Genomic DNA, 17,427 nt, shown 5'->3' with positions numbered 1-17,427 from the left:
TCTCAGTGAGACATTCTCTGATTACCCTATTGAAATGTTCACCAACAGACAACATTTTACATTCCCGCTGTCTAGTTTTATCTTTTGCTCCTTAGCATTTGTTCACTACCTGAATTCAGTTCAGTTGCTCACTCATGTCTGACTCTTTGTGACCCTCTGAACTGCAGCATGCCAGGCCTCCCTGTCCATCACCAACTCCCAGAGCTTGCTCAAACTCATGTACATTGAGTCAGCGATGCCATCCAACTGTCTTCATCCTCTGTCGTCCCTTCTTCTCCTGCCTTCAATCTTTCCCAGCATCAGGGTCTTTTCCAATGAGTCAGTTCTTTGCATCAGGTGGCCAAAGTATAGGAGCTTCAGCTTCAGCATCAGTCCTTCCAATGAATATTCAGGACTGATTTCCTTTAGGATGCACTGGTTTGATCTTCTTGCAGTCCAAGGGACTCTCAAGTCTTCTCCAACACCACAGTTCAGAAGCATCAATTCTTTGGCACTCAGCTTTCTTTATACTCCAACTCTCACATCCATACATGACTACTGGTAAAGCTATAGTTTTGACTAGATGGACTTTTGCTGGCAAAGTAATGTCTCAGCTTTCTAATATGCTGTCTAGGTTGGTCATAACTTTTCTTCCAAGGAGCAAGCGTCTTTTAATTTCACGGCTGCAGTCACCATTTGCAGTGATTTTGGAGCCCCCAAAAATAAAGTCTGCCACTGTTTCCATTGTTTCCCCATCTATTTGCATGAAGTGATGGGACCAGATACCATGATCTTACTTTTCTGAATGTTGAATTTTAAGCAAACTTTTTCAGTCCCCTCTTTCACTTTCATTGAGAGGCTTTTTAGTTCTTTTTTGCTTTCTGCCATAAGGGTGGTGTCATCTGTGTATCTGAGGTTATTTATGTTTTACCCGGCAATCTTGATTCCAGCTTGTGCTTTATCCAACCTGGCATTTTTTCATGATGTACTCTGCATGTACGTAAATAAGCAAGGTGAAAATATACAGCCTTGTTGTACTCCTTTCCCAATTTGGAACCACTCTGTTGTTCCATGTCCAGTTCTAACTGTTGCTTCCTGATCTGCATATAGACTTCTCAGGAGGCAAGTAAGGTGGTCCAGTATTTCCATCTCTTGAAGAATTTTCCACAGTTTGTTGTGATCCACACAGTCAAAGGCTTTGGCATAGTCAATAAAGCAGAAGTAGATGTTTTCCTGGAACTCTCTTGCTTTTTTGATGATCCAGTGTATGTTAGCAATTTGATCTCTGATTCCTCTGTCTTTTCTAAATCCAGCTTGAATATCTGGAAGTTCATGGCTCACGTACTGTTGAAACCTGGCTTGGAGAATTTTGAGCATTACTTTACTAACGTGTGAGATGAGTGCAACTGTGCGATAGTTTGAGCATTCTTTGGCATTGCCTTTCTTTGGGATTGGAATGAAAACGGACCTTTTCCAGTCCTGTGGCCACTGCTGAGTTTTCCAAATTTGCTGGCATATTGAGTGCAGCACTTTCACAGCATCATCTTTTAAGATTTGAAATTACTCAGCTGGAATTCCATTGCCTCCTCTACGTTTGTTCATAGTGATGCTTCCTAAGGCCCACTTGACTTCACATTCCAGGATGTCTGGCTCTAGGTGAGTGATCACACCATCATGGTTATCTGGGTCCTGAAGATCTTTTTTGTACAGTTCTTCTCTTTATTCTTATTTACTCTTCTAGTATCTTCAGCTTCTGTTAGGTCCATACCATTTCTGTCCCTTATTGAGCCCATCTTTGCATGAAATGCTCCCTTGGTATCTCTAATTTTCTTGAAGAGATCTTCAGTCTTTCCCATTCTATTGTTTTCCTCTATTTCTTTGCATTGAATACTGAGGAAGGCTTTCTTATCTCTCCTTGCTTTTCTTTGGAACTCTGCATTCAGATGGATATATCTTTCCTTTTCTCCTTTGCCTTTCATTTCTCTTCTTTTCTCAGCTATTTGTAAGGCCTCCTCAGACAACCATTTTGCCTTTTTGCATTTCTTTTTCTTGGGGATGGACTTGATCACTGTCTCCTATACAGTGTCACGAACCTCCTTCTATAGTTCTTCAGGCTTTCTGTCTATTGGATCTAATCCCTTGAATCTATTTGTCACCTCTACTGTATAATCATAAGGGATTTGATTTAGGTCATACCTGAATGGTCTTGTGGTTTTTCCTACTTTCTTCAATTTAAGTCTGAATTTGGCAATAAGGAGTTCATGATCTGAACCACAGTCAGCTCGTGGTCTTGTTTTTGCTGACTGTATAGATTTTCTCCATCTTTGGCTGCAAAGAATATAATCAGCCTGATTTTGGTATTGGCCATCTGGTGATGTCCATGTGTAGAGTCTTCTCTTGTGTTATTGGAAGAGGGTGTTTACTATGACCAATGTGTTCTCTTGGCGAAACTCTGTTAGCCTTTGCCCTGTTTCATTTTGTACTCCAAGGCCAAATTTGCCTGTTACTCCAGGTATCTCTTGACTTCCTACTTTTGCATTCCAGTCCCCTGTAATGAAGAAGACATCTTTTGCATGTGTCTGTTCTAGAAGGTCTTGTAGATCTTCATAGAACCATTCAACTTCGGCTTCTTCAGCATTACTGGTTAGGGCATAGACTTGCATTACTGTGATGGTGAATGGTTTGCCTTGGAAACAAACAGATCACTCTGTCATTTTTAAGATTGCACCCAAGTACTGTATTTCAGGCTCTTTTGTTGACTATGAGGGGTACTCCATTTCTTCTAAGCAATTCTTGCCCACAGAAGTAGATATAACAGTCATCTGAGTTAAATTCACCCATTCCAGTCCATTTTATTTTCCTGATTCCCAAAATGTCAATGTTCACTCTTGCCATCTCCTGTTTGACCACTTCCAATTTACCTTGATTCATGGATCATTCATGACACATATTTATTTAGTGTGTTATTTGATTTATTATTATTTATTTACTCAATAAATATTTGTTATACCAGTCAAACTGGGAATTCTGGAAGTAAATGAAAAATTTGGCTTTTGGTAATCTCTGGTTCCTATGCAATATTGTTCTGGGGAAAGGAATGGCAAACCACTTCAGCACTCTTGCCTTGAGAACCCCATAAACAGTATGAAAAGGCAAAAAGATAGGACACTGAAAGATGAACTCCCCAGGTCAGTAGGTGCCCAATATGCTACTGGAGATCAGTGGAGAAATAACTCCAGAAAGAATGAAGAGACAGAGCCAAAGCAAAAACAATGCCCAGTTATGGATGTTCACTACCTAACAACCCACATATATTTATTTTCTTTTAAACTTTTCAGTTTGTACTCAGATATAGCAGATTAACAGTGTTCTGATAGCTTCAGGAGAACAGTGAAGGGACACAGCCATACATATACATGTACCCATTCTCGCTCACAATGCCCTCCCATCCAGGCTGCCACATAATGTCAAGTAGCTTACATATATTTTTCTTTTAGCCCTCTTTGTAAAGCCTATGAAGGCAGGATTTTTATCTATTTTGTTCATTACTGAATCTCTGATGCATAGTGTGTTATTTGATTTAGTATTATTTATTTACTCAATAAATATTTGTTATACAAGTCAAACTGGGAATTCTAGAAGTAAATGAAAAATTTGGCTTTTGGTAATCTCTGCCTCTCAGTCATACTATAAAACTAGCTTGCTATTTAATTCAGTTCAGTTCAGTTATTCAGTCGTGTCCAACTCTTTGCGACCCCATGGACTGCTGCACACCAGGCTTCCCTGTCCATCACCAACTCCCGGAGCTTGCTCAAACTCATGTACATCAAGTCGGTGATGCCATTCAACCATCTCAGCCTCTTTCATTCCCTTCTCCTCCTGCCTTCAATCTTTCCCATCATCAGAGTCTTTTCCAATGAGTTGGTTCTTTGCATCAAGTGGCCAAAGTATTGGAGTTTCAGCTTCAGCATCAGTCCTTCCAATGAATATACAGGACTGGTTTCCTTTAGGATGGACTGATTCGATCTCCCTGCAGTCCAAGGGACTCTCAAGAGTCTTTTTCAACACCGCAGTTCAAAAGCATCAACTCTTAGGTGCTAAACTAAGAATTATTTAATTACAGCCTTTTAATTCCAACTCAGGAGTTTTTGCTTTGTTTGATTTTGTCTTTCCTGCAGAGCGGTTATTCCTTCAACAGATATACCCATTAGCAGAAGCTGGCTAAGACTCTCCTGGAACTTCAGATTTCCCAGTTTTAAAAATCCAATAAAACTTTGGACAAATAGAGTATGGTCTATATACAGCTGGTGCCGGAGCTTCGTGACCCAGGTGTGGCTTTAACATACATTTTTTCAGCATTATGGTTTTTCTACACACTTAGTATGTGTGTTCACGTGTGTGTGCTCAGGTAAGTAGACACTCGAGCTTAGCTCACATAATATGAAGTCACGTGTTTATGTCTGTCTTCACTTTTTTTTAATAAATATTTTATATGAAAATATTTATGATTTACAATGTTGTGTTAGCTTTAGGTGTACAGCAAAGTGATTCAGTTATACACACACATACATATTCTTTTCCACATTATTTTCCATTATAGATTATTAAAAGATAATGAATATAGTTTCCTGTGCTATACAGCAGGTTCTTGTTGTTGCCTTCACTTCTATAAAACATACATTGTAGCATTTTCTTTATCATATTGTCCTTATCATATTGCTCAATGGAGTCAGACTTCTTTATTTATGAATTTCAGAGTTTCGAAGATTTAAAAAACACCATCTTTCCATCCCGTCTCTGCCACCAAGAACTTCATAGTCTAAAACAACGGTTTTGCATTTTGGAAAATGAAGTATGCAAGCTCCAGGAAGCACTGAAGGTTAGTATTATCCAATGAAAAACAAAGCCAGATTTAGGTAAGGGGGCAAGAGCTAGTCCTGCATTGGAACCCCAGTGTGCTTTCATTAGAAGGAGGAGTGGCTACACGCTCATGCTAGTTCTGGGCATCTTTGCTGTCAGATTTCTTCCTTAAACTGCAGAGGCTCTGCTCTGCATTGCAGGGGGCTGACCCCTGCAGGCGCCATTGCCTAAGCTCCATGTCACCTGGCTCCCAGTGTGCACTCATGGGAAACACTGATGAGAGGCTAGAAGGAGCGAGAAAAGTGAAAGTGTTAGTTGCTCAGTCATGTCCAACTCTTTGTAGCCCCTGGACTATAGCCCACCAGGCTCCCCTGTCCATGGGATTTTCCAGGCAAGATTATTGGAGTGGGATGGGTCGCCATGTCTTCCTCCAGGGGATCTTCCCAACCCAGAGATCGAACTCACATCTCTTCTATCTCCTTCATTGGCAGACAGGTTCTTTACCACTAGCGCCACATAGACATATGTGTGTGTGTGTGTGTGTGTGTGGGTTAGTCCCCTCAGTTCAGTTCAGTTCAGTTGCTCAGTCGTGTCCGACTCTTTGCGACCCCACGAATCGCAGCACACCAGGCCTCCCTGTCCATCACCATCTCCTGGAGTTCACTCAAACTCACGTCCATCGAGTCGGTGATGCCATCCAGCCATCCCGTCCTCTGTCGTCCCCTTTTCCTCCTGCCCCCAATCCCTCCCAGCATCAGAGTCTTTGTCCAATTCTTGGTGACCCTATGGGCTGTAGCCCACCAGGCTCCTCTCTCCATGAAATTCTCCCAGACAAGAATTCTGGAGTGGGTAGCCATTTCTTCTCCAGGGGATCTTCCCGACCCAAGGAAGACGGGTGACGATGGGGTATTTTTTCCCTTTGTTCTCTGTGTTGGGCTGTTTCTCCAGCAACGGCTGTCATTGCTGCCTCAGTCCCACTCCCACTAGGTCAAGTCCACCATGTTTCTTGATTCTCTGGGTTAACCTAGCTCCAGAGATCTGGTTACACTGCCCTTTCCTTTGACCCTCCAGTCTCAGGGTGTTTATGGCTTTTGCTGTTGCTAATGACTGCACTGCCTCTGTCCCTTGTGTGCGTCTCAGCTCTTCCATAGTATAGTGTAGAAGCTCTTCCCCATATTATATGTTCCCTCTTCAAAGAAGGTTTTTTGTTTTTTGTTTTTTGTTTTTAATTTTTGACTGCACCCTGAGGCATGTGGGATCTTCGTTCCCTGACCAGGAATAGAACTCATGCCCCTTGCATTGGAAGGCAAGAGTCTTAAACAGTGGGCTGCCAGGGAAGTTCCTGTCCCTGCTTTTAAATACTCAGTGGGGTTTCTAACTTCTTGACTGAGATAGGCAGGAAAAAAACTATAGATATCCACTCTCTCCAAACTCCCCTAAGCAAGACTCCTATTCTCAGTGTCTAAAACGAAAAGAATAAACACTGTGCTCATTGTTTTGGAGAGACACTTCTGGGACTATACCCCTACTCCCAGAATTTCTACCTGAAAGTGATCTAGCCTAAAGAGAAAAGGCAAATCACCCCACAACCTGGACCTTAGTTTCTGCATCAGTAAAAATGGGGGAGATACCATCTGTAGTGGGCTGAGTGATGGCCCTCCAAAAAGTTGGTTCAAGTCCTAATCCCTGAAAGCCTGTAGATATTATCTTATCTACCAGGGTCTTTGTAGATAGATAATCAAGTGAAGGGTTTTGAGATGAGGAAACCATACTTCATTATCTGGTTGGACCCTCAATCCAATGACAAGTGTCCTTATAAAAGACACACAGAATAGAACACATCAAGGGGAAAGAAGCAACGGGACCACCGAGGGACAGACTCAGGTCATAGGGCCACAAACCAAGACATACCAATAGATTCCAGAAGAAGAGACAAGAAACAGATCCTTCTCTAGAGCCTTGAGAGGGAATGCACGCCTTGATTTCAGGCTTCCAGGAGTGGGAGAGAATGACTTTTCTTTGTTGTAAACTACCAACTTTGTAATACTTTGTTATAGCAGCCCCTAGGAACTATTATGCCCTCTTACTTTTGGGGGGGAAGGGCGGGGGGAGGGGGTTGTCCATTGTATTCATTTGCTAAGGCTGCCGTGACAAAGTAGCACAGACCGAGTGGCTTATTCAACAAAATTTGTTTTCTCCCAGTTGTGGAGGCTAGAAGTCCAGGGTCGCGGTGCTGGTAGGGTTGGCTTCTTCTAATGCCTCTCTCCTCTGCTTGTCTTCTGTGTCTTTAGATGGTCTTTTCTCTGTGCCCATGCATCCCTGGCGTCTCTCTTACGTGTTCAAGTTTTGTCTTTATGTAAGGACACAAGTCACATTGGATTAGATCCCACCCTGATGGCCCCCTTATTATTATTGTTTAATATCTATTTATTTAGCTGAGCTAGGTCTTAGTTGTGGCATATGGGATCTAGTTCCCTGACCAGGGATTGAACCCAGGCCCCCTGCATTGAGAGTGCGGAGCCTTAGCCACTGGTCCACCAGGGAAGTCCCCCTAATGGCTCTTTTTAATGACTTCTTTGAAGGCCCTGTCTTCAAATACAGTCACATACTGAGGTACTAGGGGTTCAGGTGTCAATATATGACTTGTGGTTGGGGGAAGACAATGCAGCCCATTAGAGTCAGGTTGCAACCTTTGACTTTTTTTTTTATCAGTTCCTTGAATAGACTATATTCTTGGCTACATTAAGTATTTTTCCCTCTGCCAGGAACTCTCTTCCCTCAATCTTTATATCCTTTCTTCACCTGAGAAGCCTAAATTCATCCTTGAGATCATGGCTAAATATTACTCTCTAGACTTCTAGCTATTCACCCTCACAGCACACTTCGTGGCTCTTATTTTTCTCTTTTGAAATAATCGTTTATTTATTTATGACTGTACTGGATCTTCATTGCTGCGAGGACTTTTTCTCTACTTGCAGTGAGCAGGGGCTACTCTCTAGGTGTGGTGCATACGGTTCTAATTGCCATAGCTTCTCTCCTTGCAAGCACAAGCTCTAGGGTTCACAGGCTCAGTAGTTGCATCTCCCAGACTCTAGAGCATGGGCTCAATAGTTGTGGTACAGAAGCTTAATTGCTCCGGGGTATGTGGCATCTTCCCGGATCAAGGATCAAACGTGTCTACTGCACCAGCAGGCAGATTCTTTACCACTGAGCCACCAGGGAAGCCTTGGCTCTTGTTAGAGTATTACTTGGCTTGTTTCGAATCTGTGTTGTATTATGTTTGAGGTCTGTGTTCCTTGGCGGACTGTCAGCTGGATGGGGAGACAGACAGGACTCACGTTGTAGCCACAGTGCCTGGCATATAGCACACACAGAACAAATAGATGAATGAGTGGATGAGCTTGTGACAAATGAGGAAATATTGTAGCGCACGTGGTGTACGGAGAAGACATTCAACAAGTGGCAGCTCTGATTTGGATGACTGCTCAAATAAATAAAGAAGAATCAAATAAATCTGTTCTTCAGGTGCCAAATGCAATCTCTTCCAGGCCATCTCAGAAAATTCCTCCTGTCCCAGCTGTGGTCAAGCGTGTCACACGGGTGGTGAGCATCCAGACGTGCCCACCTGTGCTCCAGCCAGCCCTGCAGACTCCGCAGCTCTCCGTCTTGCCTCCCCAGCGCAGCCCCCCAGTCGCCCTCTGTCCCCTCCGCCCCCTCCTCCCCCTCCTCCTCCTCTGCCTCCGCCCGCACCACCGACAGCGCCATTGCTGCTCAGAAAATCTGCTCTCACAAAAGCACTTCAGGTAAAAAAAAAAAAAAAAAAAAACAGTCTAGTAAAGGTGTGTTTTGGTCAGTGGGCAAGGAAGGAGTCAAGCCAAGTGTCTTTTTTAAGGCTGGGCAAAGGGCTCTGACAGGAAGGACTACCTTTTGTTCTAATTCCATCTCCTGCTTATGGCAATTATTGTTTTTAAAGACATGGTCCCCTGGGAAATCACAGAAGTTGGAATTAGAACTGAAAGTGCTTTTTTATTTTTTGGAGGATAAATGAATGAAACCCAGCAGGGTGGGAGATTCCTGTTGGCTTCTTGGTATACCTTTTTTACCAAGAGGAAAATCTCTCTGGGAAACCAAATTAAAAACAGACTCTTTAGTGAGTGAAGTCAGAACAACAGTAGGCGCAGAAAAATGCTGTCTGATTCCATTTGTAGGAGGTACCTGCTGCTGCTAAGTCGCTTCAGTCGTCTCCGACTGTGCAACCCCATGGACTGCAGCCCACGAGGCTCCTCCGTCCATGGGATTGGCCAGGCAACCATACTGGAGTGGGTTGCCATTACCTAGAATAGTCAAATTCATAGGGTCAGAAAGCACAAAGGGTGAGGTGGGGAGGGGGAATGGGGACTTACCTTTTTCTTTTTGGGAGGAGAAATAGGGATTTAGTGCTTAATGGAGACAGAGTTTCAGTTTAGGAAGATGAAAAATTCGGGAGATAGATGATGGTCAGTGTTTCACAATATGAATATACTTAGTACCACTGAACTGTACAGTTAAATATGTCTAAGATAGTATGTTTTCTATTATTTAGTATGTGACTTTTATCACAATAAAAAAACATTTTAAAAAATAGAAAAAGAACTAGTAGATCCTAAAGTGTAATGCCATTGGACTGGAAAACCAATCTCCGTTAGAGCTACTTCAGTTCACTTCAGTTCAGTCGCTCAGTCATGTCCGACTCTGCGACCCCATGAATTGCAGCACGCCAGGCCTCCCTGTCCATCACCAACTCCCCGAGTTCACTCAGACTCACGTCTATCGAGTCAGTGACGCCATCCAGCCATCTCATCCTCTGTCGTCCCCTTCTCCTCCTGCCCCCAAATCCCTCCCAGCATCAGAGTCTTTTCCAATGAGCCAGCTCTTCTCATGCAGTGGCCAAAGTACTGGAGTTTCAGCTTTAGCATCATTCCTTCCAAAGAAATCCCAGGGCTGATCTTCAGAATGGACTGGTTGGATCGGCTTGCAGTCCAAGGGACTCTCAAGAGTCTTCTCCAACACCACAGTTCAAAAGCATCAATTCCGCACTCAGCTTTCTTCACAGTCCAACTCTCACATCCATACGTGACCACTGGAAAAAACCATAGCCTTGACTAGACGGACCTTTGTTGGCAAAGTGATGTCTCTGCTTTTCAGTATGCTATCTAGAGCTACTTACCTGCCCACTAACACAGCCCTATGTAAAAAGCTGATTAGTTTTTACTGCAGATACATTTGGTTTAAAATGACTGAATTAAATGCAGAGTCGGCTGTTAGAGTTGCCCTAATATATCTCTTCAAGTATATGTTCTTGCTTTCTGGCAAGTGTGTCATTTTCTTAGGTAATTTCGGCAAAACTTCATGTTGATTAGAGGAACTCTTTCTACTTCTATCTTATTACAACAATTCCTTAGGAAGATGCGTAGTTGTAGAAAACTAGCCCAGCTCTTACTTAGTTTCAAAGCCTTACATTTTCATTAATATTTTTCAATAGCTTTAGCATCCATAGATACTGAAAACAGAATTAGTTCTTGGTTGCATGGAAAGAATTTGATTGGCTCCTCGGGGAAATAAGAGTTAATTTTTAACTCTGAGGTTTTAAAAACTAGATTTGGATTTGCATTTGACTAGATGTCCTGGTTTCAGTTTGAATTCTAATTTTTCCTTGTATCTTAAGGCTGGACCATTAAAAAAAAATGGACCCATGCAGATAACAGTTAAAGATCTACTGACTGTGAAATTAAAAAAGACACAGAGTTTTGATGAAAGGAGGAAGGTAAGAAATCATTGACCACACATGTGGTCTTTCATTTTTTAACCTGATTGTCTCTTAATAGAAAAGAAGCATAAGTCTTAGATATAAAAGCTGTTCTGAGGAAAGTATTTGATATTTTATTTGAGTAATTTTTGATCTCCTCAACAAAATATATAAATCCCCCAATTATTTAATTCAGCAGTTTTATCCACCAACCATTAGCTTGAAAACGTAGAGATATACTTTGAAGCTTTGGAATGAAAATTGAATAGATATATTTTACACATACTCAGCATTCGAAGATTTGTTGTTTTGGTATGTTTACATTTTGAATGATACTTTTAAATCAGTTTTTAATAATGTCTTATTTTGTGATTAAAGCTTGTACCATCACCAAAGGCACAGAACCCACTGGTTACTGTCTCTGACCTGCAACGCGTTACCCTGAAACCGAAGTCCAAAGTGTTATCAACTCGAGTTACAAATGTCTTAATGTAAGGAACTCCACAGCGTTACACTCTACTGCTACTTTAAAATAGTAATATTTTGCTTATTTCTAACTCTAAAAATTATATATGTTCATATAGGAAAATTTAAATATACAGTGATGTTTAAGGAAAACAAAAATCATCAAATAATCATATCATTGGAGATAGCCACTCTTAACATACTGTTGTTTATCATTCTAGTCTTTTTCTAGGCATATATACTATTATTTCCAGTTCATGGTGCTGTTTATTGCAAAATATAAAATATCATCAGGAATTTTCAAATCAGCACAGTTTTAGAAATAATACGAAAACTAGAATGTCTTGGAATCAATAAAATATGTATATGTAATATACATATTACAGGTATATGTGTATGAAATACATATATTAAATACATATTGCATGAAATATGTATATACATACATACACATGTCTGTACCCATGTGTAATTTATATTATGTTGAGTTGGCCAAAAAATTTGTTTGGTTTTTCTGTGCAGTGTTACAGAAAAATGTGGATGAACTCTTTGGCCAACCCAATATATACAAATAGAGCTTTTCCCATTACTGTGTCATAAACTTTCCCCTATCTCATTAAAAATTAGCTTAAAGAATCATGTTGACTTCTTCAATAGATGCAGTTTTTTAATATGTGAACTTCATAGATAAAATCCTATTTTGAGACATTTAGGTTGTGATTTTTTTATTTCTGTAACTCTTCAGTAATCATCCTTGTCCATCATCTGTGTGCATAACTGAGTTTTGCCCTAAGATGGATTCTTACAAGTGTAAGTACAACGTCAAAAAAAGTAACTTATTTTAAAAAAATAATAAAATGAAAGTATTAGTTATTCAAGTATTAGATTCTTATTATTATTAGAATCATTAAAAAAAAAAAGAATCATTATATCACTTTATGCTCCTATCAGCATCTACTGCTATTTTTTAATGTAACAAACCTCTTTCTAGGATGTTGCCTATTTTGAAATGATTGCTTTACTTTGAGAAAAATTATACAATCTGGTGAGCTCTAACTTTTGTATTTTTATTTTATCAGTACTCCTGGTAAAAGTCAGTTAGATCTACGGAAACTACTTAGAAAAGTCGATGTAGAGAGGTAATCCATTCTCCTATCTTTATGCTCTCTAAATTCATTTGAGAAGTTGGCATAAAACACAGCTCACAATATTTTCATTACCTTTGCAGGAGCCCAGGTGGAACCCCACTTACTAATAAAGAAAATGTGGAAACAGGAACTGGGCTAACCCCGGTGATGACCCGGGCCTTGAAGAGAAAATTTCAGGTAAGCCTTTATGAAAAGCATTTGGTTCCTTTTCTTCAAACTTTTTAATTTAGAATCATAATCTAAAGCATCTTTCTTAATAATAGTAGTAATTTTTAAACAGTTCCTTATACCAGTCCATCCTAAAGGCAATCAGTGCTGAATATTCATTGGAAGAACTGATGCTGAATCTGAAACTCCAATACTTTGGCCACCTGATGCGAAGAACTGACTTATTTGAAAACGCTCTGATGCTGGGAAAGATTGAAAGCGGGAGAAAGGGACGACAGGATGAGATGGTTGGATGGCATCACTGACTCAATAGACATGAGTTTGAGTAAACTCCAGGAGTTGATGACGGACAGGGAGGCCTGGCATTGCTCTAATCCATGGGGTTGCAAAGGGACTGACGACTGAGGGACTGAACTGAACTGAACTGATGCTTTATAAAGAACTTCATGTTTGTGGTTCCTGAAATGCTATGAAATAGCTAAGATTATCATCTCTACTTTAGCAATGAATGTCTGGTTTTATTAATTTCATTCATAACTATTTATTAAGCAGTCCCTATATGCCAGACACTGTGCCGGAATACCAGGGAGACAGTGGTAAGCAAAAACAGACACAAATCTACTGTCTTGGAGCTTTCAGTCTAGTGGGAAAAGTAGACAGTAATCAATAATCACAATTTGTGTGATTTTGCACTGAAGTAAATTCTGTGAAGGAAAGTAACAAGGTTCAGTGAGAATCCTTGGAGAAAGTTGACCCAACCTGGATGATCTAGGAAAGAGTCCCTTAGGAAGTGATGAGGTGAGACTTGAAGGATGAATAGGCATTAACTGGAGAGGGTATCTGTATTGTGAGCCCACCATGAATGTCACAGAGGAGAGTCCCAGGCGAAAAGAATAAGATCCGCAAAGGTCTCATGATGGGAAGGATCAGGGTCTATCTGAGGAATTGGAAAGTGGCCAGTGAGGCTGTGACAGAGACAGGGATGAAGATGGAGATAGGAGTCAGCTATGCAGAGCTGATAGGAAAAGGTCTTGGCAGCTTTCTTTGTTACCTACCTGTATGACTCGCACACCAAAATCCAGTGCATTGGTTGGCTCTTGTGTGATTTCTTCCAAACTCTATTTGTCTCATCTCTCTCATCCCCTTTATCATCAGATCTTCGAGAAGCAGCCCCTTCCTGCTAGAGTGCTGGGGCTCAGGGCTGCTGGCCTCTTGGCTGTGAAGATTGTATTTCCATCTCCCTCTTGCCCAGGAGACTCACCACAAATTCCTCTGCAGACACTCTTCCCACCCCAGCACTGTCCTCCCTTCGTTCACTCCTATTTTTTTGCCTTTTGTGAAAGAAATAAAAGCAAAAATAAGCAAATGGGACCTAATCAAACTTAAAAGCTTTCAGACAGCAAAGGAAGCCATAAAGAAAACAAAAACAACCTACTGAATGGCAGGGAATACTTGTGAATGATGTGACTGACAAGGACTTAATATCCAAAATATACCAGGAGTTCATACAACTCAATATCAAACAAATAAACACTCAATAAAAAAGTTGGCGAAAGACCTAAACAGACATTTCTCCAAAGAAGGTATATAGATGGCTTGCAGGCACATGAATAGACATTCCACATCACTACCTATTGAGAAATGCAAATTAAAACCCTAATAAAGTATCACCTCAGGCTGGTCAGAATGGCCATCATCAAAAAATCTACAAAGAATAAATGCTGGAGAGGGTGTAGAGAAAAGGAAACCCTCATACACTGTTGGTGGGAATATGAATTGGTATAGCCACTATAGAAAACAGTATGGAGGTTCCTCAAAAAACTAAAAATAGAATTAGTATATAATCCAGCATATATCCAGAAAGGATGAAAACTGTATAAAAAAGATTCATACACCAGTGTTCATAGCAATACTATTTACAATAGCCAAAGCATGGAAGTGACCTAAATTTCCACCAACAGATGAATGGATAAAGATATCACATATATATATGTATATACACATGAATATATATGAATTCATATGAATATATGAAATGGAATGTTATTCAGCCATAAGAAATAATAAAATAATGCCATTTGCAACAACATAAATGGACCTAGAGATTACCATACTAAGTGAAGTTAGGCAGAGAAAGATCAATATTATATATCACATATATGGAATCTAAAAAATAATACAAATAAGCTTATTTAGAAAACTGAAGCAGACTTAACAGACATAGAAAACAAACTTAACGGTTACCAAAGAAGTAGAGGGGTGAGGGATAAATTAGGAGGTTGGAATTAACAGATATACGCTACTAGATATACACTATTTAGTAGATAGAAATACACTAAATAACCAAGGACCTACTGTATAGCACAGGGGAACGATATTCAGTATCTTATAGTAACCTCTAATGAAAAGAATCTGAAGTTTTATACCTGAAACTAACACAGATTGTAAATCAATTCTTGTTTTCAAAAAAAGGAATCAGTTCCTTTTGCAGGATAGCTTGGTTTCCCTCTTGCCAATCAACTTGTCCTGCTGGGCACTGTGTGGCCTTCTTTGCAGATGAGGCCTGATGCCCCTTTCCTTCTTTGGAGCCTTCACTAGGAGTCCACTCCCAGATCACATTCCTTGGTGATACCATAAATTGTGAAGGGCAGAGGCAGCAGGCAGAGGCCTTATTTAACAACTAAGCCCTTTCCTTTTTTTTCTTATTTTGGCTGTGCTGCTTCCCCGACCAGGGATTGCACTCAAGCCATGGAAGTGGAAGCACCAAATCCTAACCATAAGGAACTCCACCCTTCCCTTCTTTGTTCAGCTCTAGGTCCTTTTTGTCCCTGCCCCACCCTATAACTACTATAGTGGATTGGTTAATGTGGAAGCAGGTAAAAATGTAATGAGCAACAAACCCATGTACTGAGCAACAGCATCAAAAATCACAGATGAAGGTCTTTCCTGGTGGTGCAGTGGATAGGAATCCACCTTCCAGTGCAGGGAACAACTCAGGTTCAGTCCCTGGTCCAAGAAGATTCCACATGCCGAGGAATCACTGAAGGGTGCACCACAACTACTGAGCCCAAGGTCTGGAGCTAGTGCTCACAAGAAGAGAAGCCACCACAGTGGGAAGCCCGCACGCGCTATGAAGAGTAGCCCCGGCTGGCCACACCTCGAGAACACCTGCGCAAAGCATCGACGACTCAGCTCAGCCCAAAATAAATAGCTTAAAAATATCACAGATGAGACCTTTGCCATATGTTGTGCTCTCCAAAATCCACTTAGTAGAGGTTGGTGGTGGTGGTTCAGTTGCTAAGCTGTGTCTGACTCTTTGCAACCCCTTGAACTGCAGCACACCAGTCCTCTCTGCCCTTCACCATCTCCTGGAATTTGCTCAAACTCAGGTCCCTTAAGTCAGTGATGCCCTCTGTTGCCCCCTTCTCCTGCCCTCAGTCTTTCCTAGCATCAGGGTCTTTTTCATTGAGTTGGCTCTTTGCATCAGGTGGCCAAAGATACAAGGTATTTAGTAAAAACTTGTTTTAGACATGGAATAACTTTCCCCACTCCTATTAGTTAGGTTTTGCGTTTGACTGTGGGTAAGAGAAATCTGACTATAGTGGCTTAAGCAAATGGAGGCTTATTTTTCTTTTCTGCATATTGCCTTGGGAAATAGGCAGTGGATACAAGGTATAGCAGATTTCTCATCTCATCACCTCTCTTCCAACCTTAATACCTGGCTTTTATCCCTACCGTGCAGAACGTCTACACTTCCTAAAGCCTCTTGTCTACATTGTAAGCAAGATAAGAAGGGGAAAGATCAAAAAGATATCCTAGCTAAACTGCCCTTCATCTCTTTAAACAGGTGATATCCAGGAACTTTGATTATGAGTTTTAGAATCTGGCCGCATTGCTGCCTTGCATAAAATCTGGGTTCTGATAGTGAGGAAGGAGAGCTATGCTGGCCACAAGAACATAATTCATGTTATAATTGGGACTTCTTGTTTTTTTCATAGCTGGCTCACCCTAGAAGCCCAGCTCAAACTCTGCCGGTTTCTACAAGCAGCTTTGATGAACAAAACTGATGCCACCTCTGCCTGACTCCCAGCAATGATCCATTAAATGTACAGATAAAATGACCCCAATCCTTTTGAAGTATAATATGTATAAATAATTATATTAATATATAATTCATTTGAAGAATTAAAATATGTATGGAGCCCATGCATACTGTAATGAAAAGTGGGTATTAGAATACTTTCTAGTTTACAAGATTGCTCACAGGACAGATGGAAAAATGTAATCCCCAAAGTAATGTTTATCCTGGAATTACTCAAGTTAGGAAGGTTATTCCAATTTAACTAGATAACTCTGATTTGTGGTCTATAGGTACAGTTATGACATTAAAATAACCTGGTACCCATTCATCTTGGGTATTCTCAGGAAATTAAAAAGCAAAATATTTCATCCTGTAAAGCTCATGCATTCATTAAGTGCTACTTAACCCAGAAAGACCCCCTAGATTTTATTTCTGTTCCCTATAAGCAATTAAGTAAGATCATCTCCCATCCAAACCTAACTATTCCAAAAGGATTTGAAGCGAAAGGTCCAACATAACCTTAAAAATTAGAATTTCATTTCTAGTATCATAGGTATGTAACAGTATCAGGCTTACTGAAGTCTGGGTTATTCCTTACTTTGATATCTGCTATCCACATTCGTACAGCTAAACATAGACTTCATGAAGACCTCTACATGAACCTTGGGTTTTCTACAGTGCCCCACCAGGGATTCTCTGAGGTCCATAGGAGATTCACTGTGAGGCCTGATTCTCTGTCCTCAAGCACCTGTCGATTCAATAACAGTAATTCTGCACAATCACAGGATTTTACTTTTTCCTGCCAATTCAGGGTTGCCAGACTTAGCAAATATAAATACATGCCTGCTAAGTCACTTCAGTCATGTCCAGCTTTTTGCGACCCAATGGACATAGCCCACCAGACTCCTATGTCCATAGGATGCTCCAGGCAAAAATACTAG

General features: G+C 40.8%; 1 protein-coding gene across 1 annotated transcript in view; it reads left to right on the top strand.

Annotated features, from left to right (window-relative positions):
• PRR11 (proline rich 11) overlaps positions 1–17,394 on the top strand; it is a 32,181-nt gene extending 14,787 nt beyond the window's left edge. Inside the window, exons 3-10 of the mRNA XM_040244190.1 lie at positions 4,158–4,308; positions 4,736–4,858; positions 8,388–8,642; positions 10,544–10,642; positions 11,003–11,115; positions 12,169–12,228; positions 12,318–12,414; positions 16,404–17,394. Coding sequence (XP_040100124.1) covers positions 4,158–4,308; positions 4,736–4,858; positions 8,388–8,642; positions 10,544–10,642; positions 11,003–11,115; positions 12,169–12,228; positions 12,318–12,414; positions 16,404–16,472 — 967 coding nt within the window. The 3' untranslated portion in view covers positions 16,473–17,394. The remainder of the gene's footprint in view (positions 1–4,157; positions 4,309–4,735; positions 4,859–8,387; positions 8,643–10,543; positions 10,643–11,002; positions 11,116–12,168; positions 12,229–12,317; positions 12,415–16,403) is intronic.
• Positions 17,395–17,427: the final 33 nt, after the last annotated feature.

Source organism: Oryx dammah, unplaced genomic scaffold (assembly GCF_014754425.2).
Source record: "Oryx dammah isolate SB20612 unplaced genomic scaffold, SCBI_Odam_1.1 HiC_scaffold_8, whole genome shotgun sequence".
Lineage (NCBI taxonomy): Eukaryota > Metazoa > Chordata > Mammalia > Artiodactyla > Bovidae > Oryx > Oryx dammah.
This window is presented reverse-complemented; position numbering and strand designations above follow the sequence as displayed.